General features: G+C 42.0%; 1 protein-coding gene across 2 annotated transcripts in view; it reads left to right on the forward strand.

Moving 5' to 3' along the window:
* The window catches only part of LOC310955863 (four and a half LIM domains protein 3-like), a 19,981-nt gene extending 434 nt beyond the window's left edge, over positions 1-19,547 (forward strand). Inside the window, exons 2-6 of one of the 2 annotated variants that reach the window (XM_083925936.1) lie at positions 12,628-12,788; positions 14,725-14,899; positions 15,752-15,921; positions 16,793-16,979; positions 18,873-19,547. In XM_083925936.1, the coding sequence (XP_083782062.1) occupies positions 12,633-12,788; positions 14,725-14,899; positions 15,752-15,921; positions 16,793-16,979; positions 18,873-19,024 (840 nt within the window). In that variant the 5' untranslated portion in view covers positions 12,628-12,632 and the 3' untranslated portion in view covers positions 19,025-19,547. Of the gene's footprint in view, positions 1-12,616; positions 12,789-14,724; positions 14,900-15,751; positions 15,922-16,792; positions 16,980-18,872 lie in introns of both variants that reach the window. The other variant, XM_083925935.1, reaches the window with a different exon arrangement.
* The last annotated feature ends 6,384 nt before the right edge of the window (positions 19,548-25,931 follow it).

A 25,931-nucleotide genomic window follows, 5' to 3' on the forward strand; every position in this document is an offset into this window, starting at 1 on the left:
TATGGGTATTTAATACTTTATTACACTTTATAGATCAGTTCACTGCAGTTCATGAGAATAACTTTTGGTTTCCAGGTTAGGAAAACTACCTTTGACTAGTTTGTACATTTATTATAGAAAGGTGCTGCAGAGACTCAAATACAGTGGCGTGTACAGACTTTTTGAAGGGCAGGGGCGAAAAGGAAAGAAGAGGGCACTTTAGCACTTAGCACTCGTTTTGTCTCCTAGAGGACACTTTAACAATAGTTTTGGATCTTAAAGGGCACTTTCGCATGCATTTTGGCTCCTAGAGGGCACTTTAGCACACGTTTTGGCTCCTAGGGCACTTTAGCAGACGTTTTGGCTCCTAGAGGGCACTTTAGCACACATTTTGGCTCCTAGAGGACACTTTAGCACACGTTTTGGCTCCTAGGGCACTTTAGCAGACGTTTTGGCTCCTAGAGGGCACTTTAGCACACATTTTGGCTCCTAGAGGGAACTTTAGCACACGTTTTGGCTCCTAGGGCACTTTAGCAGACGTTTTGGCTCCTAGAGGGCACTTTAGCACACATTTTGGCTCCTAGAGGACACTTTAGCACACGTTTTGGCTCCTAGGGCACTTTAGCAGACGTTTTGGCTCCTAGAGGGCACTTTAGCACACATTTTGGCTCCTAGAGGGAACTTTAGCACATGTTTTGGCTCCAAGAGGAAACTTTAGCACACGTTTTGGCTCCTAGAGGGAACTTTAGCACACTTTTTGTCTCCAAGAGGACACTTTAGCACATTTTTTGGCTTCTAGAGGGCACTTTAGCACACGTTTCGTCTCCAAGAGGACACTTTAGCACTCGTTTTGGCTCCTAGAGGGAACTTTAGCACACGTTTTGGCTCCTAGAGGGCACTTTCGCACGCATTTTGGCTCCTAGAGGGCACTTTATCATGCGTTCGGACTCCTAGAGGGCACTTAAGCACACTTTGGCTCCTAGAGGGCACTTTAGCACACGTTTTGGCTCCTAGAGGGAACTTTAGCACACTTTTTGTCTCAAAGAGGACACTTTAGCACAGGTTTTGGCTCCTAGAGGGCACTTTAGCACACGTTTTGGCTCCTAGAGGGCCCTTTAGCACACGTTTTGGCTCCCTTAGCGCGTGATTTTAATCATTTATTAATATTAGGCTACCAATCTTTATAAGTACATGATGAACACATCAGAAAGGACAAAACACCTGCCACCAGTGGGATTTTTATAACTTGGCGACCCGAAAGTTGCTCTTATGAACGACTTATAATTGATCTATGAAGCTTTAGTAGTGGATTTGTTATCGATAAAGAGATTATAAAGGTGAACTTAAGCCAGATATTTGACCTCCTTCACATCCAGGACGAACTAGAAAGGATGTTCTTTCTTCAGACTGAGGAAACCCCGGATGTTATCGGGGGTCGGGGGCCTGAATGGGCTCCAAAGTGAGTAACTGATACTGTGAATAAGTGCTGCGGCCCCCGTTCCTTCAAGTCGAAGAACAGGGAGACCTTTAAGGGAAGCGATCCCTTTTGCTTTGATGATTCTTGACAAACGCACAGATCTCTCGATAGTGAAATTAATATGCAGTCGTTTATTGGAGGCATGTTACGAGGCAGTGAGTTAGAGTGATGTCACCTCTCCCCCTCCACCTCTCCCCCTCCACCGCTCATAGTTTCCATCACCACACTTCGAGGCTTTTGGGTGAAATTAATACATCCATTGAAACATGTGAATGTGTTTGCGTGCATTTCTATTTCTTTCTTTTTTGCACAGAAAGGAATTCCTGACATTTGGCTTTTTTTAGAAAACAGAGGGCGGAAGAAAAATGCTTTTCTTGTTTGCTTTCTTCTTTCTTCTTCTTCTTCTTCTTCTCAACCACAAGATTTTGCCACGTTTTGACCACAGTCGCATTCCTCTGAGATTCTTGCGTTGGGCGAAGGTTGCGCCTTCTGCAACAGTCACTGGAGACGAGCAGCCAGACACAAAATACGAGTGTTTAAAGGGAGATGATTTTACGGGATCACTGAAGCGATTGCAGGTCATAAATCAGAGTCTCATCGTGAGTCACAGCCTCAGTCACATCGCTGTCTTTTCCATTTCCCTTTCCTGCTGCAGAGCATGGGAAGAGTTTTAAAGGAGTAGTTTGACATTTTGCATCGATTCGCTTCCATGCTGAAAACTTTGCTGAGAGTGAGATGAGAAGATTGATACCACTCTCATGCCTCCAGATAGACAGAAAGATTACATAATAGTTATATTCACACGCAGCGCCTACCAACACAATAGTTACACAATAGTCCTGTTCGTTCGGAAAGACTGGTCCAGAGTTCAACTTGAGTTTGGAGTCCTTTTTAAACTCTGCATATCTTGACATCTCCAGTCTGTATACTCTGCAAATGTCTCAGTTTGACGTTGACCAGTAGCCCTTTGCCTTTTCTCGTTCTCTACCTGATAACAGTGACTCAAATAATCCCAGGCAGTGAACACGGAGCAAAGACAGCAGGCCCAGTCTGTCAGAAAGCAAACATCTGTCACCATTAACACCCAGCCGCTGGCAGCTGATGGGAACTTAAGTTTACTTGTGTGTTTGTTTTGGATGATAGTTGTCGGTATTTTTGAGATCAGGTCGACTGTTTATTTGCATCGGTCGGCGTTTGCCTGCAAGGTTAATCCAAGTGCAACAACTACGCTTCCAAAAGTAACTTCAGTAAAGGTACTTCATTCTACGGCCACGCTTGATTACAATCTTTTTAATCTGCATTTTATTCTGTGCGTCATTCACAGAAACATTTAGATGTTCACATGTATTTTTACCCGCTGGGCTCTGGATGGAAAAGTCAGGCTGTCAAGTTTCACAAAGACTGGTCTTTAGTGTTAGACCAGTCTTACAGTCATTTTTCTGCTCGATTAGTCGACATTTCAGACTATTTTAAGATAACTGTGGACTGATATCCATGATATTCAGGCGAGTTTAGACATCTGAAGTCTGACGAGCAGTTAGATACAAGCCAGAGTCAAATTCTATCTTTGTGTGACTGAAAAATCAACTCCTATTGGATGCATTGTTATAAAAAACGTTGTCATCGTCCCCTGAGGATGAACGCTAAAGATCCCGGACTTTCCCTCTAGCGGTCAAAATGTGTCCAAACCAGTGGCAATCAGCCAACAGCTGTGTACTGTGCTAAATGTTACACGCTCAACCAAGATGGTGAACACAGTAAGCATTTTAGCAGGCAGACGTTAGCATTTAGCTCAAGGTACAGCCTCACAGAGCCGTTTGCATGGATGCAGAATCTAACTGCTCGTCTCATTTCTCATTTTGTACGTCCTCCAATCCTTTCCAGGAAGAGACACGAGGAGGGAGGAGTCAGGGCAACAGGGATTTGACAAAATTAGGAGCCAAATATTCAAAGCATTGTCGATTAAATGTGACGTGTGGCACCGTCACCGCGGTTTGTATATTGTCACGCCTCTTTGAGGCATCACTTGTGCCGAAAAGTCCTCCAACGAGGACTCACCTGTTTATCCGGCCTCCTGTCCCCTCAGCTAAGATCAATTTCCGGGTCAAGGAGGCATAAAATAGAGAAGTAAAGAGCCCTGCTGTGTTTGTTGTGTCCTTTAGGTCAGTGATTCCTAAAACGTTTTTGCTTGTAACACCAGGTAATGTTGACTTTTCACCCCTTCCCTGTCACAGGTTTGTAGTAACTGAATCTTTAAACTAGACATACTGGAAACAACTTAATTTAGTACGAGTTATCAGGGAAACAGAGACTGTTCAGATGGTACACACCAGACTTATCTCCACAGTCATCATTCTGCAGGCTGTTCTCGTGCATTATTCATACTTATAACAATGAAAAAAAATGTAATGTAATTTGTGCGTTTTCCACATATTTATTTTGTGCGTGCTACAGACCATCTGAGTTTGTCTCCCGTTGCCGTTCATGTCCTGGATGTACTAATTCAAGTCTAAAGTTTTATTAGTCACATGTTTGTAAAAAGAGCATTTACATACAGTGAAATTAAAATGAATAAGAGAATAAATAATAGTATTTAAAAACACTGGAACCAGGATAAAAATAGTACTAAAACCTCCTTGATGGGGCGATGCTATAAAAACGGTCAATGAAACTTGTATAACTTGAAAAAAATGCATAAAAATTTTGCCAAACCACAAACTTTTTTGTGATCCTTACCAAGGACACACCGACAGTGACCAGAGGGAGCAGAAGGGGACTGAATGTCTTTATCCCAGCGCTGTACATCCGGCGAGCCAGAATGAATCAGTTACAATTGATTAATCATGCAAAAATAGATCTTTCTTTTTACTTCAGTCAAACATACAATTTAAAAACAATTGAGCGTGACATTTTCCTCTAGACCTCATATTCAGTAGTTTGACACAAAAAAAATAAATCCTGCATTTTAGCTTTTAACCACATCTCTTCACTGTGGAAAGAGTTTGACGTGTGGCTGCAAGCTCGGAAACCAATATTAAAGTGGACTTTTGCAAAATAAAGTAAAGCATTGTAGAGGTCAGAAGGGAGTAAAACTCTACAGTAATGAAAAAGAAAACCGAGAAAAGTTCCACAAGTTTATTTTTTCCCCTGTTTCGTACCTCAGTAATCCTCCTGCGACCCCCTCAACGACCCCCTGCGTCAGGCCTCTGTGTGATTAGCACGGTGGCGACTTGTTTGCTTGTTGTCTAACGGAGATCTGTTTGTCAGTTCTGTCGACAGCAGCGGAGGTGAGACTGCAGCTGCGGCCCACATTGTCTCACTGGATAAACACACAGCCAGCTGGAGGCTCATAAAACAAAACCAGACACGTATTCTGTCTTTCAAGGTGCTTTATTCCCTAATGTGTCGGGTTATGTGTCATTAATACCCACTGATACTGATCATGTTATGGCTTGGGCGTGATTTAGAGTCAATGAATACATCATAAAGTACACGATCATATAAAAGCAACACAGCTAATTTGACCTTATAAGGAGGATTTGTTAAGTTCAAGCAACCAAAATAATGTTCTGCCAACTCTCAGAATACGTCATTGTTTTAAAACAGCAAGAAGAGGCATTTTATGCTGATGATGCTCTTTAATCAGCAACAAAATGTACAATGTGTGTTCATGTTTGTGTGCGTGCAGCTGAAATTAGCCTTGTGATCTGCAGGAAGCCGCACCACAACGCGTCTTTGTACCCAGGATGAAAGGCAGCACAGTCATCTGACTGCCATAAGAGAGTCCAGCCTTGTTTTCTTTTTGTAACAGTTTATAGCTGAAACCATGAGGGTGTCACTTTCCCTCCAACGCTGCAGGGTCCTCTGTTGTTTCCCCTTTTCTACGCAGTATTGTGCTGCTGTCAATATTCTCATTCACCTCCCCAAATCCACGTTATGCAACCAATGGAGTCGCACAATATGAGGACTGTTCTGAGCCTCAGAGGCCTGTTAAAGTACCCTAATCCATTTCAGCGGTAAACGTAAACGTGGGGTGGTAATTAAAAGCCAACTTTGCACACACAGTTTCGGGTTATTTAATGAGCGTTACGGCAAAAGAGAAAGCACTGATTGTAAGTGAAGTCTACAGTCACGCTAGCAGTCACCCCGTAAGGTTGCACTTAGAGTTTACGAGCAGCCGACTCTGAAAAAATTTCAGCCTCAGAGTCGTGAGTGGGGTTCATAATTGCATACTTTTTTCTTTTTACTGTTGCATGCAGTAAATTGGGATATACTCTGACCCTTTTGCTCATATATGGATCATAGTTTGTAGTCATTAGGCTGTCATCTGCCTCTTTGCGGCTCAGTCCATGTGACGTATCCTCAATATTGTGGGTCTGAATAATCAGAAAATGACGCTGGCCTGCTTAGTTATGGATGCGGTAGGACATCATGTGTTTTTGGCACACTGCATTTGACATATTATGTATTGTGACGTTGTAAATCTTTTTCTGCGTACCTAATAGGTACTAGTATGGTAATGTGGGTATTGGAACGCACCCAATGAGAATTTGCAGTAATACAATGATATCTCCCAATTTGTAAACAAAAAAACAACAACAGAAGTTTCAACAAACCACTGACAACATACCTGCAAAGCCTCTCATTGACCCCCATGTTAAACAGGCCGTTTTCACAGCATCATTAAACCTGTTTAAGGCCTGGCAAAAAAATTATTCTAGTCTGTATGTTTAGTTCACATCTCCATGACAACACTGGGGGGGGGGGGGGGTATTTTGTAACAGGCTAGTTGTTATTTTTTGGTTAAAGTTTATGAATAATTAGGGGCGCGGCCTCTTGAGTGACAGCTAGCCCCTGACCCTCACTTCTCCTCGGAGGTAAACGTCAGCCAGATGGACGTATCTCCCTCCCCCCAACGTCACATACATGCCCTTTTTTGGTAAGAGGAAATGAGGCGAAGTCTGACAAGATGGCGACTCCCGTAGTCGAGTATGATTGGATCAAGTTGAGAGAACGGACCTTGATAGAGAGGCTACATTCATTTTTTCATACAGTCTATGGGACTGACTCGCTTTTGGAGCCACTTTAGGAACTGCAGTTTCTGTCACGTGGGTGTTAGCTTCATTTTCCAGCCCCTTGAGGTCGAAGCTTGGGACCAAATGATTGACTGACGTTTGCATCCATAGAGCTACACTACTTTAAACTCACTTTGTTTGCCAGTTTTCTTGTTTTACCTGCCCGGACAGTCTCAGATCTGTAGTACATGTTACATTAAAGTAGAAAACAGTTATTGTAAATTCCATTATATATAAAAAGTCTCTTGAAACAGGCAAAAAGATGTGCAACATATGCCCTTAAAAAGGCATTGAGGCTGTTTTAGTATAATGCATGCACTATAACAATTTGTGGCTCTGACATATTTAACACTAACCTACATATTTTGTTCCACTGGATTTTATTACGTGTGACAGCAGTTTTCATCATGGAATTATCTGGTTTGTAAACCTCAGACGTGAAGTCTAAATTCCTCCACGGGGGAAAAAATAAACACTAACACCCAGCAAGCAACGGCAGCTCTCACGCCGAGTTTCTGGCTCCGGTCGCGAGAAACAGTCCAGGTTGTTGAGGAGTGAAACAGCAGCAGCGAACCATGAAGGGACATGAGACAGGAGGCCTGGGAGGATCCTGTAGGAGACAGTTGCCATTTGGCGGCCACTACAAAGCGTTCAGAGCCAAGTGACTCCTGTAAATCTCTCACTGGGACAGACAGTGTATCAGTAGAAGAATTCAACATGTCCACCCATCAAGGTGAAATGTGGTGCTTAAATGTTTCAGCAGCCGTGCTACTAGGGAGAGAGAGAGAGAGAGACAGAGAGAGAGAGAGACAGAGAGAGAGACAGACAGACAGAGAGAGAGACAGAGTGCTTAGACAGGATAGATGAGTGTTTGGTTTAATGTCTCGTGTTGAGGAGGACAGGGGCGACAAGTGATCCGAGAGGACACCTGTAAAGTAAATTGAACGCCTCCTTAAGCAGCAGACAGCGTGAGTCAGACTGTGAATGTCAGACAGTCTGGAGGGTGTGAGGACAAACAGATTCACACAGTAACAGATGTTTATTTGCAGTCAAATGTGACCTTAAAGGGAGGCGCACGGAAGAAAATGATAGGTCCTAAAATTTGAATCTTATGAGACGCTGAAAACCTCATTTTGTAGTATAAATCCCACTGAATTCAAGGCACTGACATCATTTATTTGTGGTCTGAACAGTTCATTTAAAGATGTGCAATTTCAAAAACTTTATTTACACTGCACACGCATATACAGTATATAATTAAAGTATCAAGTGTGCAAAATCTATGAAATTCCCAAATCTGCTTTTGAACTATGCTTTCTTGAGATTTAGATGAGACCATCGATACCACTACCATTAGCTCGGCTGAAAATGAACACATTTGATATAGTTTGTTTGCTCCATTCATGAACAGAAATACAGAAACAACGTGTGAGTTTGTGTATCGATTAAACACAAGATATAACATTCAGTCTTCAGCTAAGCTAAGCTAATGCTGCACCATGCGTAACTCTGTTTCTCACATGCCTGTTCTACGGGTCTTACCTTCACGTTATCATTGCAACTTGTCGGGACCTTTTTGCGTCACTTGTCAATGCTCCGCCCTTTCACATGTAGAGTATGACGCTCTTGGTCACTGTTTTAAACACAGGGAACACATTATTTACCTTGTGAACTTACATAAAACTACGAGGTTAGGTTTAGGTAACAATGTTAAGGGTTATGAAAAGATCGTGGGTGGTTAAAACAAGTGTATGTAACGTACTGTAACTACAGTGAAGCACCTGCCTCCTTACCCGGACTCTGGTGCTCTGAGCGTCTAATACAGGTTTACAGTTGAAAGCCTGGTGCCCGAGGGCCGTGTCAAACCCGTGAATGAGAACGGGCTGTTCCTACCATATTTGCCTATTTTTACAGCTGACTGTAAAGTTATAATGGACTGTCCTATAGGAACCATAAAGCATTGGTTTCAACACGATGGATTTTAATTAGCTGCTGTTGTGTTTCTACTGGACAGACAACAGCTGGAGACGACAGAATGTGTTCGCAGATGTTGTGGCTCAGGAAGAGAAACACAAAGCTCAAAACTGGGAAGACTATGTCCGGAAGGAAAGCCATTGTTCTATCACCGCATTCATCGTAGACATGGACGAACGAGAATAGAAACCCGAACCTCTTTAGACATTTTAGGAGGGAAGTTGGACTGTAGTCTGACAGAAAACAGACGTAGGATGTGCATGATGTTTTCTGTCAGTTTGGTTTGGTCCCCCTTGTTTTGTTGACCCAGCTCCATGCCCTGCAAGAGGAAGCGGCGCTGGTATCTGCAGGGAGGGATGCATGAGGGATGTCCTTAGTGTTGTGCTAACATCGCACAGGGAGGAAAAAAGTCTCCGAAACGAGCTGCGGAGGAGAGGGAGTTTCTGCTTCTTCTGGCATCAGCCTTGGGACATGACCGTGAGCAGGCTGTGTTTATCCTTTTTATGTTTATCTGAAATTGCTGCATCATCGGTTATTAGAAACAAAATGTTCGATAGCGGACACGAGGAATGTAAACTGCACTTTAGCGATGACTCCTTTAGCAGACCAGATGCAAATACTTGGAGGTTGAAGCGTGTCACCTGTAAATGAGCGGGGGACCGTCATCATGAGTGACGTTTAATTCTTACCAGCTTCATAACAAAACCGCGAAAAATTGGGTTTCTGAGAAAACAAGTGGCCTTCATTAGTTTGCACCGAGCTCTGGGCCCTCTCATCGTTTAAAACCGCGCCGGTGACGTGTTCCAGGCGAAGGGAGGGGGGGAAGGAGTCTCTGCTCATTCCTCGATCCCTCAGGGAGATTTCAAAGCCGCGCGGTTTCTCAGCTGCACTTTGTTGAACCCACCTCCTCTTTTCTGACATTATAAAAACACGTCAAAGCCGCTCTGTGACCAAAATAGGAGGAGAAAATTGTAAACAATTACTGTTTCCAAGCGAAATATTTAAGTGTCTGCCTCTGTAAATGTTCCAGACGCTGTGATCCTGAGCATGAACATATACCCAAACTTATCCATAATCTTCATCCACACTGTATATATCTCTCTGAGCCATGCCTCCCCCTGTTCTCTCCAGGAGGGTATTTTAACCTCCCACACTTCATTTCCTCGCTCATTTCCCTTTGCTGCTGCAGAACACGGGGTCACACACCCTGCTAATGCCTCACTGTGTTCAGTAATAATAGTGGCATGATGTTATTGTCAGTGTGCCCGTCTGCATTTCCACCTGTCCTTCCTCTTTCTCCACGAGCTCTCAATCCAGTCATTTATTTAAATGAAGAAAGGAGGCTACTGCTAAAAGTAAAATTACTCTAGAGGTGCATCGTCTTGTTTTTAAAGAGGCTCCAGACATTTAACCGACTACTGTAGGACAAAAGTTGTCCAGATCATCCAGATTAAAACTTGGATGAAAAGTGACTTTTTGGTGACCTAAAGCTATTTTTCAACAGTATTACAATGACGTAACTACATGATTTAATACAGACGCTGAAACAGTTTTAAACAAACTTTAGAAATGTAACTAAACTACACACAGTGACATCTTTTGACCTACAAATTATGATGAAACCAAACTTGCTGAGTGTTGTTTTCATTTACCTTCTTGTTGTTTTCTCATTCTTATGTATTGCCTTTGGCTTTCAATTACATTATCTACAGCAAAAACAACCAAAAGCATCTCCTTTGAGTCCCAAATATCCTAAATCTGTATGAGTATGGAGATAGATAGATAGATAGATAGATAGATAGATAGATTGATAGACAGATAGATAGATAGATAGATTAAAATACAATAACATGAGGTACATAAACATACTAAACAATGACAGTAAATGCATGAATAAGCAGAAGGACAGTCAGTTGGGTTATTGACTGGTAGTCCGGATGTAAATAAGGTCCAATATGAAGGTGCTGAAGATTAATACTTCTATTCAATCAAAAATACTAATGTGCAAAGAGCTAAGTGTTAATAATAATAAGAAGAAAATTATGATTACTTACTAAGTCATTTTTATGCTTTTAGATTGATGGTCTGCTTCTTAGATGCTCTACTTTCCCTCTTGTTAGGTCATTGATGAGTTGAAAATTCTCTATTTATCTTCAGTATGATTGCAAACACATGCTTGGAGTTAACTTTTGGAGATTAACACGGTTTGTTTAGTGTCATGCACTCAGGCAAGCAAGACATGAAAACCTCCATAAGGAGGCAAATTGAGATTTGGACACGATCAACCCCATTACAAGCCAATTATAAGAAAATACGGTCCAATTAAAGTTGTGAGAAAATTTTTTTGAAGGAAATAGTGAGGAAATGAAAGTATCCCAGGAGATATTGCATTTGTTTGTAGTTAAGAATCAAACCACTCGATACAGTTAAGAAGAAAGATCTGTAAAGTGCTCAGTGTAAACGACCTGGGATGAAAAAGTAAAAGTGACCTTGGGAGAAGCTTGAGTAATCATGCATCTGAACGCTAAAGTTACACCGATAAAACATCATAACAGTATCACACGTTTGTCATTTTGATACTGATAACAAGAGAAAGTTCTGAGCTTGAGATAAAGTTGTGGACAAAAGAGAGTCGATATTTCCCTTTAAACACGGGCCAAAGAAAGATGAAAAAGGCCTCAAGAGAGCGAGAGAGAGAGAGAAAGAGAGAGAGAGAGAAAGAGAGAGAGAGAGCCTTTGAAATAGAGACCGCTGTTTCAGTTCAGCTCCTGACAATTAATATTGTTTAGTTGTTCTTTCTCAATGCCAAACTGCCCCAGGGGGTTTCGTACAAGAGCGAGGGGGAGGGAGAGCCAAACATCACAAGCTTTCACTTATTAGTGAGTAATGATGAAACAGGAGAAGCGGTTATATCATTACAAGACTGATTCACAATAAATCAACTCTGAGTTCAAGTTTTCATTCAGTCCTTTCTCCACTTGCAGGAAATGCTTTCTGGATGTGGAACATTTTTGAGCAATATTTAACTTCTAACTGCAGCGTGATGTCTTTTGGTAAACCATCTGCATTTCTTGCATTCTTGAAGGTTAATCTAAATAGGATGCAGCGCTTTTTAAAAGTCAACAACAACCTCCTGCTCCTCTCAGACTCGGGTCATCTCAGCATGTTCGTAATCCCCAACTCCACTGCTGATTTTGATGCCAACAACCACGCCATTCTTCCTTAAGATAACATAAAGATGTGTTGTTATGCAGCAGTTCAAAGTAGGAAAGAGTGCAAATATAAAATATCAATAAACAGATCCAAAAATCCAAAATAAACACCTCCTTCACCACTGCTTCTTTGTCCCGAGGCGTCCCCCAGGGTTCAATACTTGGTCCTCTCTTGTTCATTTCCCTACATGCTCTGCTTTGTTAACATCATCCGTCATCGTGATGTCACTTCCACCGCTACGCCGACGAAGTCCAGCTCTACATCTCAGATCTACATCAACAAAAAAATCCCAAAACACGCCAGCTTTTACAAACTAAACTGTGATAAATAAGATATAATCACCACTGGCCCGAAATTCCTCAATTTTAGCAAGCAGCTTTTATTTCAAACACGATGCAAATCTCATTAACCAATTCAATTTCTACCTTTTTCCAGTTCTATTACATAGCTTTGCTTTTACACCTATCTCTGAAACATTGATCCATGCTTTCATCACATCCAGACTGAAATAACGCTCTTCATGGTACATCATCCAAAGTCCCAAAGTCATTAACTGTTCAAAACTCACCTTTTTAATAACAGCTGTTAATGTACAATTTAATGTCCTGCACCTTGTGTCTTGAGTGTGTTTTTAGGTTTATAGGGTATTTTTAACCTGTTGTTTGAGTGCCTTTAACAGCTCTTTATAACGCTTTGAAATGTTTGTTCTTTTACTCCCATATTTGTCTCTCCCGTCTTAATATCCCAGCTGTGTCTCCAAAAACTGTCTGCCTCCCTTCTTCCTGCTTTCTCTCTCTCTGTCTCACTAATCGCACTCCTCCTCCTCCACCACCACCTCCTTCCTGCGCTGTCTTCTTGCTGATAGCGAATACTAAACTGTGCCTGTGAATTCTCTCAGACAGAACAAAGACACCATGAGTGACCGCTTCGACTGCAAAAACTGCAAGGAGTCCCTGTGCGGACGCAAATACATCCAGGTGGAGGACAACCCTCACTGCATCCCCTGCTACGACCGCCTGCACGCCAACACCTGCCAGGAATGTAAAGAAATCATCAGCCACAATGCCAAAGTAAGCCGTACTACAGGGGTGGGAAGTAACTGAGTACATTTACTTAACTGCTGTAATGAAGTACAGTCTTTTTTTGCTTCTACTTTCCACTACACTTCAGAGGATAATATTGTACTTTTTACACTACGTTTATTTAAAAGCTGTAATCGCACTTGTCTTGAAATTGACTGCATCATGATTCATTTTCTATCTGCTTTTACAAACCAGCTGGCGTTCCTGGAAAACATAACTCTACTTCCAGAACAGAGAATTGTCTTTAATCCCCCTTAAGTCACTTAAAGCTTTAGTAAGAGAAAATTAAAAACACTGTCCTGAGGGAAACACCCACAGGCGCCATGAAACCACCAGTGTCCTGTGAATTATGGACTCTGTGGCAGTAAATTACGTTCCTGCTTGCTTTGGCCGTCCCTCCTCAGCACAAGACATAACAGCATTCATCCTTCATCCTTCTTCGTCCCTCTGCTTTCGTTGTTTCTTTTACTGTGAAACTCCACGCCTCAAAAATAAGTTTTTCAACCACCGTTCAATGGGGTCGTTTGTCACGGAGCTCGCCTGAACTGCAGATGAACTGGAACAAAAGTGGGTTAGTCTGATTTTATAAAGAAAACAACGATGAAGAAAACAGAATGCACAGAAACTCCTCTCTTGCTCAACTCTCCGGTTGACTCCGCTTCTGTTTCGGAGCACCGCGGGTGTCGTGGAGAGTAGGAAACTTTAGGGTTTAGACTCTGATGTTGGCAAACGTCCAAAACACAGGGGACTGTGGTCGAACATGACCTTTGAACTCAAGCAGATGGAGGGCAGCAAATAGAAAATCTCCCTGTGAGGAACAATAACACATAAAGTGTTTTTATTAACTTTGGCCTAGTCCACAAGGGTATTTTTGAAAATACCCTTGTTTCTTCTAAAAAAGTGGCTTCTTCTCCGCAGCTGCAGCAGCATCTTCAGTGAATATCGGCCGATACAGATGCTGATGCACTGATTTAGTGCATCCCTAAAGCTTTAAAGCAACTTAAAGCCATCAACCTCATTACATATTACATTTTAAAAATATCTCAATGCAAAAATATCTCATCAACAGGTTTGTAGGTTATCGCACAAAAAGTTCAGCACAAAAATTACTATATCTTACAAAACAGTGAACGAAAGTTAACTGTGTCTTTGCTTTCGGTAAGGTTAAGGCACCAAAGCTAACATTAGCATGATCGGTTTTAGCTTTCAAAAGGTGAAGGTTAGGGTTAGGCATGGAAACGACTTGGTTAGGTTCAGAAAAAGGGTCGTGGTTTGGTTTAGTATGTCCAGGACATGAACGGCAACAGGAAACAAACCCCACTCACCTGGATTGAAGTCCTGTATGTGTCCACAGCAACCTGCATCCTCAAGCTGAGATTAGCTGTCTTATACTACGTCTCCTGCTTTCAATACGTGGAGTACACACAAAATAAATACGTGGACAATGCATGAATTACTGCGCACTACTTGTTGGTTAGTTGTGTACGAATGTATGACAACAGCCTGCCCAGTGACGGTCCCCAACAACATCATTCATTTTATTATGTTTTACTTATTTTATAAAAACATTTTTTCTCAGGTTGTCTGATCTTTTACGTGCTCTCTTGCTAATCTTGTTCGTTTCATGTTGTCTGCCAGATGTGTATTATTCTACCTGATTGAATAATAACATTTCATACTGGGGAGGACGTCTGTGTAGGTGTCTTAGGCTTCCTTCCCTTCACATATTCATATTGTTATCGCATGTCTCTTAATTTGACAAACAGGATATTGACTCTATGGTATTTCAGAAAGGTTTTATCCCCTTACAAATGTGACAAAATAGAAGTTGAACAATGTTTTATTCAATACCATTGAATTGTTTTATTATAGGGCCAGTTGAATTCTGACTGGTTGGCTCACTTTGCCTCTCCTCTTCCTCCAGGAGCTCTTCTACGAGAACAGACATTACCACGCGCACTGTTTCCGCTGTTTCCTCTGCGACCGCTCTCTGGCGGACGAGCCCTTCACCAGCCAGGAGGACGCGCTGGTGTGCAGCGACTGCTACTGCAAAGAGTATTCCTCCAAGTGTGTGTCCTGCGACAAGACGGTCATGCCAGGTAGCGTCCTTCTGCGCCAACGCGCCAGGTTCACAAACCTCCTCAGGGACAGATCTTTGAGTAATCGCTCAAATAGTCAGAAAGTTCACACCCTGTCTTCGCCGGGATAAAGGAGCTAATGAGTTTTTGTTATCCGGGGTGTGACAGCTTAGATGTGACAGGATGATTGCTTCCTTGCTCTGCTGAAAATATCTCCCAGCGGGGTTTTTTTTTTCCTTCTCCGGCCGGCTGTGACGACACGAGTGCAGCAGCGGTGGTGTCGGATGACTGAAAATTACCCGGGGCCTGTGGGTGCTGTGGGATATCATAACTCACTAAGTTCTTTTCTGAGCTCAGCAATCATTTTCTTCAGTTTCTGCTCGGGACTGGAATGCCTTTAAAAGTCGCTGCCCTCTCCAACGTCTTCTTAAAAGTGCAGCTAAGTTCAAGTAGAAAACACCGTCATGCCTTTGGGCCGCAGTTCAAGTCCCAAAAGTCGTCAAACAAGGCCAGTGATTAAAGGAACTCAGAGGCATGACTGGCTCCTAACTTTTATAAACCTCTGCAGTGAAGCATGAGTTTCTTTGTTGTAACTCTGATTCCGGCTGGAGCGTTGTTACAGCTCATCAGTGCAGTGGAGTCATTGTACGGCGCAGGAGGGCTGTACGAACAGGTTTAGCTGTCGCACTGAATCATCTCCTCTGGTCTTCTCTGCGTTTGCTGCGTGAACAGATCATATTTCAGTTCCGCTCAGAGATCAACGAAGTGACACACAGGGGTTTGCAAATGTCAGGGACAGACATCAACAAACAATCACAAGCATCTCAAGTTCCACTCTCATCTGCTCCCTTTTCTTTTCTTTTCCTCTGACAGGATCAAAGATGCTGGAGTACGGCGGCTCCACGTTTCACGAGGACTGTTTTGTGTGTCACGGCTGCGACAAGCCGATCGGTGCCGAGGCCTTCATCCCAGACAACAACAACTACTACTGTGTCCCGTGCTACGAGGGCAGGGTCGCTCCTCAGTGCAGCCACTGCAAAATGGTGAACCGGGATCAGGGTTAATCTGTCCAGAACTTTTCCAGTTCGTCATTTAGTCCAGAGCTTTCAGGGCAGCCAGAAACTAATTAATGCCTTAGGACAGTTTCTTTTTTATGTGTTTGATGTAGTTTAAAGTAACGTCAAAGAGCAATATAGGCTTAAAATCTTGGCCTCGATTTCTGAATGTTTATGGGATCAAATAACATAATCATGATCCAGCCGGCATCCAGGAATTGAGCTGAACTAAGGAGGTAAACTGAGGAGCGGGGTGGAGGTCATTTTTTCTGAGTTTTTGAGGGGAGGCCCACAGAAATACCACAATTTAATCAGTTAAATCCATCCATCCCCTGAGCCCATGGTGACATCTTCAAATGTCTCGGTTATCCAACCATCATCTGCAATAATAACAGATATTCAGTTTACATCAGCAAACCTTCACAATTAAGAACCAATGTCGAGAGAATCAGTCTTGGAAAGATATAACCGCTGGTGTTTTTGCTTCTTAAATGACTTAATCAATTATGTCGATGGCATTCAACTAAAAAAAAACTATAGAAAGAGAAAGATATATGACAGAACAGGTGTAGAAGCTGTTATCTGATCAGTGAAGCTGATCCGTACTGCCCCGAGCTAATCAGTGTTAGCCACGTCCGGCTGTTAGCGACTCTACCGGACCAAACACTCATGTGTCAGATTACAGGATAAACATGGAGTAGAGCTGTAACATGAGCAGTGATTAGACACCACCTGAAACCTTATTTTTTTTTAAAACCCTCAGAAACATTACAGCAGTAACACCTTTGTCTCTCTAAAACACAACACGTGTCTTAAACTGTCACATCTTACTGACACAGTTTGTGGTCGTGTGCTCCAGGCTCTGACTAAAGGAGGCGTGACCTACAAGGACGAGGTGTGGCACAAAGAGTGTTTCGTCTGCACGGGCTGCAAAGCGCCGCTGGCTGGCCAACCCTTCACCTCGCAGGGGGAGAGTCCGTACTGCGTCAAGTGTTTCAGCACCCTGTACGCCAAAAAGTGCGCCGGCTGCAACACAGCCATAACAGGTGAGTGGAAAGAACAGGAGCACTGTTGTCTGTTGGTTAAAACAACAGGTCGTGACTTTACAACGCCCGCCCAGATTAATCCTGTCTAGTGATTCCTGTCTGTCTGGACGATCAATAACACTCATGTCAAAACAATTATCTTCAACAAACAGGTGTAGACAGGTTTTAAATCCCCTTTCTTCATATATCCTTTTTCCACTCCTCCTAAAATGGTCCTAAATGGATACTATAGTACGTCCTCATTTTATGAATGAAGTGATGCGTGAGCTGTGTGTGTTTGATCAACCATGACTGCAAAACCCCACCCTGAAGCCCCTGAACCTTCAGAAAGTACTCCTCTCTGATCAAGGCACTTGCACACCTGATAGTCCGTTTCTAGTCCACTTCCCTGGTGCACACCAGATGCGAAAATTAATAGTTTTGGGGGGGTTTTTTCAAGCTGGTCTGGTTAGCTTTCATACCTTTTCATTTGATCTGGTCCGAAATCAAAGGGAACCAAATTTTAGCTGCACTTCGGCTCGATAAAGGTTTTGGGACGAAAAAGGAGAAAAAGCACCGATTGGTCCGAATGCTGAGAATGTAATCAGAGTGACAGAAGACAACGCACCCACCACAAGTTATGTAACAATGGAGAAACGACTGCGGGGGTTGATTTTGGCGTTAGTCCCAAGCCCCACCACAGCGACTTCCTGGTTGATCCAATAAGGAAGTGCCCAGTTCTCCGAGTGTCCACTAGGGGCAGGTTTCATAATAGAGCAGTTTCTCATTGACCACCATGTTAAACAGACCGTTTTCACAGCATCATTAAACCTGTTTAAGGCCTGGTACAAAAAAACATTCTAGTCTGTATGTTTAGGTCATATCTCCATGACAACACTGAGGGGGGTGGATTTTTTGTACCAGGCTAGTTTTTATTTTATTGGAGGTTAAAGTTTATGAATAATTAGGGGCGTGGCCTCTTGAGTGACAGTTAGCCTCTGGCCCTCACTTCTCCCCGGAGGTAAACGTCAGCCAAATGGACGTATGTCCCTCCCCCCCAACGTCACATACATGCCTTTTCATTGGTAAGAGAAAACGGAGTCGAAGTCTGAAAAGATGGCGACTCCCGTAGACGAGGACAATTGGATCAAGTTGAGAGAACGGACCTCGACTGAGAGGCTATGTCCGTATTTGTCATACAGTCTATGGTTGTCCACGGACCGAGACCACCTCTTCTACCAGGTCATGTTCCACTTATTTGGTCCACTTCTGGTGCACACCTGAGTATGCACAAACGGGCCGTAGTAAATGAGGAAACGCGCTCAAGTTTGATTCAACCGACAGAATAAGGCTGGTGTGAAAGCGCCCCAAGACTCTGGTCTCTTTGGTCGAAACGCAGCAAGTTTCTCGAAAGGTTCCTAGCTGAAAAGGCGCTTGTGAGAGCCATGACAGTGATCCAAACCAGTAAAGCTGCAGACTAGGCAGCTAAAACAATGAGCTGAAACTCTATGAAGCTCTAAAGAGGCTTTAAAGACACTATGTGTTGATAAGCGCGCAGAAAACAAACCACAGATTTCACCAGAATTGTGTAATTGTCTGACTAACAAAAGCTGCTTTGCATAAAAACTCGTTCAGAGGAACAAGACAATTAAAGAAAATGCAGCAAAACAGGTCCAACGTATTATCTTTATCTCTTCCTGGTATTGGCAAACAAGGATTTACATGCCAGAGTTAAAATGAGAGCTGGAATTGGACGCCTTTAACCGCAGCTATGAACCAGAATACCAGCCAGTCGAACAGCTTTCTTATTGTTTCTGCCGACTGCTGATGTTATCTTGAATTCATTTATGCTGCAAGGCTGTTATTAAAACATTCCTTCATCAGTTGCTCATGTGATGTATTTGTGTCTGTCAGGGTTCGGAGATGGGAAGTACGTTTCTTTTGAGGACCGGCAGTGGCACCAGCCTTGCTTTAAGTGTTCGCGCTGCTCTGTGTCGCTGGTGGGCTCCGGCTTCTTCCCCGACCGCGACCAGATTCTGTGTACAGACTGCAACAACGACGACTGACCGTCCGCCACTATCACCACCTGCACCACCTGCAAATATCAACCCGGCAAGGGGAAAGAATAACTTCTAAACCTCAGCCTTGCACATGAACACTGCAATATTACCAGTTCACCCGCGGCGTAAATTTAATTCAGTATTTACAAAACTGTCGTCAGCATTTCGCACATTGAAATGTTTGTATAAATTCTGCAGAGATGTGTGTGTATGACTTTTCTTTATTTTATATTTTATTTTGCACATCAAAGACTAAATAAAATATACTAAATATATATATATGTAAACATTTAAGTTAAACACTTTTTTTAATGACTGCTAGACAGAAGCAAAGTTTGGATGTTGAGACGACCTGCGCTTGGCAAACGTATTTCTACTTTTTTTTACCTTTTATAAAACTGCCCTTCTTCTCCTCCCACTACATGCTGTGTGTGAACTTATTTGTTGAAAGTTAACTGTTGCAAAAAGCATATATATATTGTTTTCTTTTCAGCTTCAAACAGCCTTTACTGAGTACATGCTCATAATAAATGCCATAAAACAAAAGTGGTGTACACATTATTAAATAAATGGCGTATTTGTCTCTATAAACATGCACAATACATTTCATAATGCACAATTAATGCTGTGTCTCAAATCATTAGTACCCTCACATGTAGTAGACTCATTTCTGATATGTAGTGCATACATTTAACCAGGGTATCGTTGTGTGTCTCAAATCACACATAACTTTGCCTTTAAACGAGCCGTCAGGACTTCTGTACAGTTGTGATGTCACAAATATACCATATTCAGGGCGTTGTCATCGTGATCGTCATTGTTTTTTTGTACCTCCCTGGAAATCGGATTGGAATCCATTCTGCGAATAGGGCAAAATGAAATTGTGCGCAAAGCAGCATGAGTATCCGGCTGTGTTTATTGAACATTAAAGCATGTAAACATGGTCTAGTAGAAACCCAAAATACAAATACATGAACCTGAATATGAGCAGAAGATGGGACCTTTAATAAAAAACCTTAATATTATCTTTAACTGTCTCCATGACCTTTTTCTTAAAAAAAGAAATAAAATAATCAAACCCTGATCCTGTTCCCCAAAGGTTTTCTGTAGGGTCGTCCCACGCAGACTTTCCCTTACTATTACTTACAAAATCTGCATAAATATTTACAGTGCACAACCTCTGTACGGATCTGCCCTGATTGTGTTTATACGGAGGCTGTGCCATGTCGGAGGACGAGGAGGAGGAGGGAACAGCTGACAGGATGATGTAGTTTAGGACGGGCTGGTTGAAAAGTGATTTTGGCGTTTGTTATTTTTGTTTCTAGATAGATATTTATTAATCCTTACAGACGTTCATCATGTGCCGTGCACATAAAGTCAGATAAATTAACAATAACAATAAATAGACAGACAGTAACAACACCACTGACAGCAAACATAGTCAATAATATACACATATACAAGTATAATATATACAAAGTGCTCTACATAAAAAGGTGCAGCGGTAATATTTGTTTCAGTTTGTTCAGCAGTGCTGGTTTGGATGTAGGGTTACAATGCGAACTGAATGACCTTGTACCTGCTCATTAAACGTTTTAATCACATATAAATAAAAGAGCGTTCTTGTGGGAAGCAGAACAACAGTTTAAATTGAAGAATATTGAGTTTTAAAGTTCATTTTTGACCCTGAAAACAGTTTTATATCAATAAAATAGTCGGGTAACACGCCAGAAAGTTACACAACTTGAGAGGAAAACCAGTAAGCGGACTTTTCTAAGTCAATTTTAAATGTATAATATGGAAAAAAAGGCAAAAAAAGGTAATATATGGACTTTAAAATGAGTTTAGTCAGTCCTGACAGGTGCTAATGTGGAAATATGGCCGCCTCCTCTCACTCCAGGCGCCTCGTCCTCCCTCATAAACTGAGAAATATAGCCGTCAAGAAGTGATATACATTCCTGTGACTTCCTGCTTTTGATCATCATTTATGACTCCGTGTTAAAGTGTTGACTGGCTGCAACAGAGAATTCTTTATACGCCGTTGAAATCTTATCACACGATCAACTCCAGATGAAGAATAAAAAAGCCGCAGCCATGTGGTGCTGTTATTTGTTTGAGCTTTTCCCATGACTCTTCCTGAAATATGTTTGACCTTGTTTGCGGGGATGTAGGGAGAGCGAGTCTTGTTTGGTCCCAGGAGGAGGAGGAAGGATGGGGTTTGAAACTCCTCAGTGAATATTTAAGATTTCACGTCATCCCGCTCAGTGGCCGGGGGACTCAGACTCAGCTGGATCCTGCTGGTGGAGGCTGTTAAAGTAATTAGACGACATTACTCTGACTGACTGAGCGACCGCAGAAGAAGAAGAAAGGGGGGGGGGGGGGGGGTGTCACTCGAGACCCTGCAGCTTCCACACTCTTTCTTCTGCATATTTAAGTCCTTAGTTGACTCTGTTGTCTCATTCACTCAATACATTTCCTGTTGGACCATTTTAAAGGGTCAGTTAAACTTAAACCAAAGCACATTTGTCATTTAGCCCTTGTGGTTTTGAGTCAGGCGGATTATTTTGTTTGTTTGTCCCTCTATATTTTGTTTTTTGTTTTAGGCTCCATCTCTCTTTCTGCATCTATATAAAGTGTATTTTTATTTGACAAGCATCTCTTTCAGAAACAGTGTCTTTGTTACTTTGTTACAGTTTATGCATTAAGACAATCCAGGCACTCTTAAAGATAAATGAATTATTAAAAAGCCTTTAGTGGCAAAATCATTTCAAAAGATTACAAAGATTTATTGGGGTTAAAGCAAGAAACAATTTCACTAAAGTTTTCCAGGATGGACAGGGTACAATGTATTGAATTAAAGTTAAAGTGTGTATCCCATGGTCTCTTTTACATACATCAAATAAGCCGTCAAGACAGTATTTTTCCATATATGAACTATTAATGGAGAAATCCGAGAGAGTCGCTAACAGCAGACGTGGCTAACACTGATTAGCTCGGGGCAGTACGGTGAAGGCATTCAAACATCTTTTTTAACCACTAATACTGCTCAAAATAACAGCAAACCTCTGCAGCAGCGTGAGAAGAGTCCCTACACATAAAACAAAGCACCAATGGGCTCCTTCCTTTGGGATTGACTTTGGTAATCCACTTGAATGGACTTTACTATGAGAGGAGCTGGTACAGGGGCCAGTAGGTAAGTCTTTAAAACACTCTTTTAATAAACTCTGGGTTCACTAACTACGCTGTTGCTGCTTTGTTTTCTGTGTAGGGACTCTTCTCATGCTGCTGCAGAGGTTTGCTGTTATTTTGAGCAGCATTAGTGGTTAAAAAAGATGTTTAAGTTCCTTCAGCATACTGCCCCAAGCTAATCAGTTAGAGCCACTCTTACTCTACCGGATTTCTCCGTGAAATAGTTTATACACGAAAAACTGTCTCAATGGCTTATTTGATGTATATAAGTGCTGAAAAAGACCAAGGGATGATTTTGCGCAGGAATAACACTTTAAGTGTTGCATTGTATTTAAAAGTGCTTTATGCCTGAAATCAATCAGTGCTTTATGCCCTGTATACATCATGAAGGGAAGATAGGCACCCATGTGTGGGGTTTATAGGCTGTGAGGTCAAATGGAGAGGCCTGCAGCGTCTGTCCAGTTGTCACAGAAGCCGAGCCAACAGGGAGGAAGTCCTTGAAGAGCTCGGAGGAACAGGGAACGGGAACTTCTACAATTCTGTGCCAAGTGAGGAAAGATCAGACGATACGATCAACAGAGACGGATATAACAACCTGTTATGATGTGACTTTAATGTTTATTTTGATGAATGTCTTTTAGATGTGGTTTAGGCACAGGCAGTAGGAGGCAGGGTCAGCACTGATGTCACACTTTGGGGGCGGTGTCCTTCACTCATCAGCTGTTATCAGCGGCACCTGTGTGAGGAGAGGTGTGGAGGCTTTTAGAGCTGGAGCAGACACAAGAGGAAGATGCCAGAGGAAATTGTGATATATATCAGAAACATATCATGTTAAAGGTAAGAGGCTTTCATTAAAGGTCCCATATTTGATTAAACATCAGGTCCAGGTGCGATGTGAACACTGTGAAAGTATCAAAAAGAGAAATGCACAGACACGTATTCAGAAACTGTGCCTTTAAATGAGTCTTCAGGACTTCTGTTCTGTTGTGATGTCACAAATATAGTATATAGTGATATAGTGAAATATAGTGATGTAACAGTCATTCCCCGGCAGCAATGACGGTGCAGAGACACTGAGAGAGTGGGCTTTTTCAGAAGGGGGTCTTAAAGAGACAGGCGCTAAAACGGAGCGTTTCAGAGAGAGGTGAATACAGGTTTGTTCAGACAGAGAGGATGAGGGAAAAAAAGTGTTTTTTTTAACATTAAAGCATGTTAACATGTTCTACTAAAAACCTGAAATGCAAGTACGAATCACAAATAGTTGCTAAATGACCAGAAACACACAAAAAACAACTACAAATGTCCATAAAATGACTACAGAGATTAAAAATGAGCGCGAAGAGACGCAGATCAATCAAAGACTTACACATAAAGACTACAAACAACATGAAGCACACAAAACGACTAAAAACAGATGCAAAACTATTGTAAAAAAAACCAACATGAAAACAAGAAAGATGCAAAACGACTAAAAACGAGCATTAACCACAAAAAGATGACGAAACCATAAAGAACAGATGCAAAACAACCTCAAAATTACCGCAAGGAGGTGCAAAATGACTGAAGCCTGGTCCACACGAACACAGGTTATGGAAAATTAACTTTTATGGCTCCTGGTTAAAAAATATCTCTGTCCATATGAAACCGCAAAATCCACCTCCGTCAGCTGGTCACATCTAGAGTGCTCCACAAGTTTCCATGGATACAACTTACTGTTGCACGGTGAGCAGCAACAAACTATGTCAACAAGAAATTGCGGTTTCCTTGGTTTTCCTGTCCAGACACAACTGCTGAAACCGGACTCAGGACCCGACAACTGCAGTTACGCGTGGATGAAACTGTGCAGAGGAACACGCGGGTTCAAAAACACCCACGTTCATATGGACGACCCCTGAGTTTGGGTGTCCAGCTCAGGCTGGGGGGGCCTCTTACGTGTCTGTGCCCAGGGGCCCGTCTTTTCATGATCCATCCATGTTTTAAAGTCACTTTTTAAAGAAGTTTAAAAGAAGAGAGAAGCTCAACCGCAGTCGTTTAATCAAACTGACCTCTTCATCAGTGGAGCCACAGCAACAAGTAGATTCAATAAAAAGCTCAGTTTCCAGTGAAGGTCAGCAGGGTTTAAATGAAGTTACTCGCAATTATTCACTTTCAGTTGAAGGCATCATTATTTAAAGCTGTTGTTTTTTTCATACAACTCGACTGAACACATGCTGGTTATTTCCCAGGAGACTCTGACAGTCCTGAATTAATTTGGATGTTGAGAGTTAAGAGCTCTTGGCAGCAAACGAGATTCTCTGAGTACAGTTTACACCAAATTTGTTGTAATTTGCTAATCTGGGCTCAAACGTAGAAGAAATGCCGTGCAGCTGAGTCATTAGAATTTGACTGCAGGAATCCTGTTTGGCTCCATTAAAGTGTTGCCTTGGTCCGCTCTCTCCAGATAATTTCCTAAAGTGACAGGAAATGAACAAAGATTTGCTGTCGAAGTGGTGAAACACACATTGTACGGTGCATTCATGCCTCATTACTCACACACCCCGAGGTTAAGGAATGTATTCTGGTGAGTGTGAGTTTCCAGACAGATTGCATTACGTCGTTGGCGAATGTGACTTGGGGGGGGTGAGTCATGGGCTGACGTGTCACCTGCTCTCAATCACAGCCCCTGCTAGTATCTGTGTGTTGGACGTCTGGAGGAGGCGAGGAAATGATACCACTGGGAGAAAAAATGTGCCGTATGTCTCCAAACCTGCGTAAATGCTCAATGCACTGTTGTTAGTGATGAATCACCAGCTCAGGTAAAGAGGTGAAGGAGTAACCTACTTCACGTCAGTCTGTTATAGCAGACAATAAAGTAGTGAAGAAACATCAGAATAGACCATCTGCTGCTACACTTTACACTGTCTATTTATATCACCGCTACATCACTTTATTTATTTATTAATGGTACTGTAACTATCTGCTGCTACACTTACTGTGCTTAGGACATGCTGCTACATTTCACTGTGGTTTACTGTAACTTACTTCAGTACGAAATGCTGCTACACTCCACTGTGCCATACTGTCACTTAGTTCTGTAGGACATGCTGCTACATTTTTAACATTTTTAACACTTATAACTTATCGCTCCTTCTCACTTATTAGTTTGTACTTATTTCATTTCAATCTGCTGCTAAACTGCACGCTGCGTATTGTTGTATATTGTATTTACCTACGTTTAACCACAATGTCTGTTGCACTCTGTCACATTTAGTTCATTGCTTGATTTATCTGATGTTAGCTTTGTTTTGACTGATTTATGTTTTTATGCTTATTGTTACTCTGATCCTTTCCCACCTTTGTATTGAAACTGTTGCACAATCATTTCCCTCGGGATAAATAAAGCTTCTTGAATCTTGAATCTGCAGCCATGGTTACAGCTCTGTGAGGCTTTAAACTAAATGCTAAAATGCACACGATGACAATGTTAACATGTTGATGTTTAGTTTATGACTTAACATTTTCTAATTTGCAACAAACAAGCGACAACTGAGACCGACGCTAATGTCATTTTGTTTTAGTATTGGACACATTAAATGTTTGACCTGATGACAGCTTTCTTTGCACACATTTAAATAACAATAGGTTTTATTAATATAACACATTTAAAAAGTGAGTTTACAAAGCAGGGGTCGATATAACAGGAAGTTATACAGTAGAGCCAAACAAAAGCATAAAAACAGTGCAA

The sequence above is a fragment of the Echiichthys vipera genome (assembly GCF_963691815.1).
Source record: "Echiichthys vipera genome assembly, chromosome: 13".
Lineage (NCBI taxonomy): Eukaryota > Metazoa > Chordata > Actinopteri > Perciformes > Trachinidae > Echiichthys > Echiichthys vipera.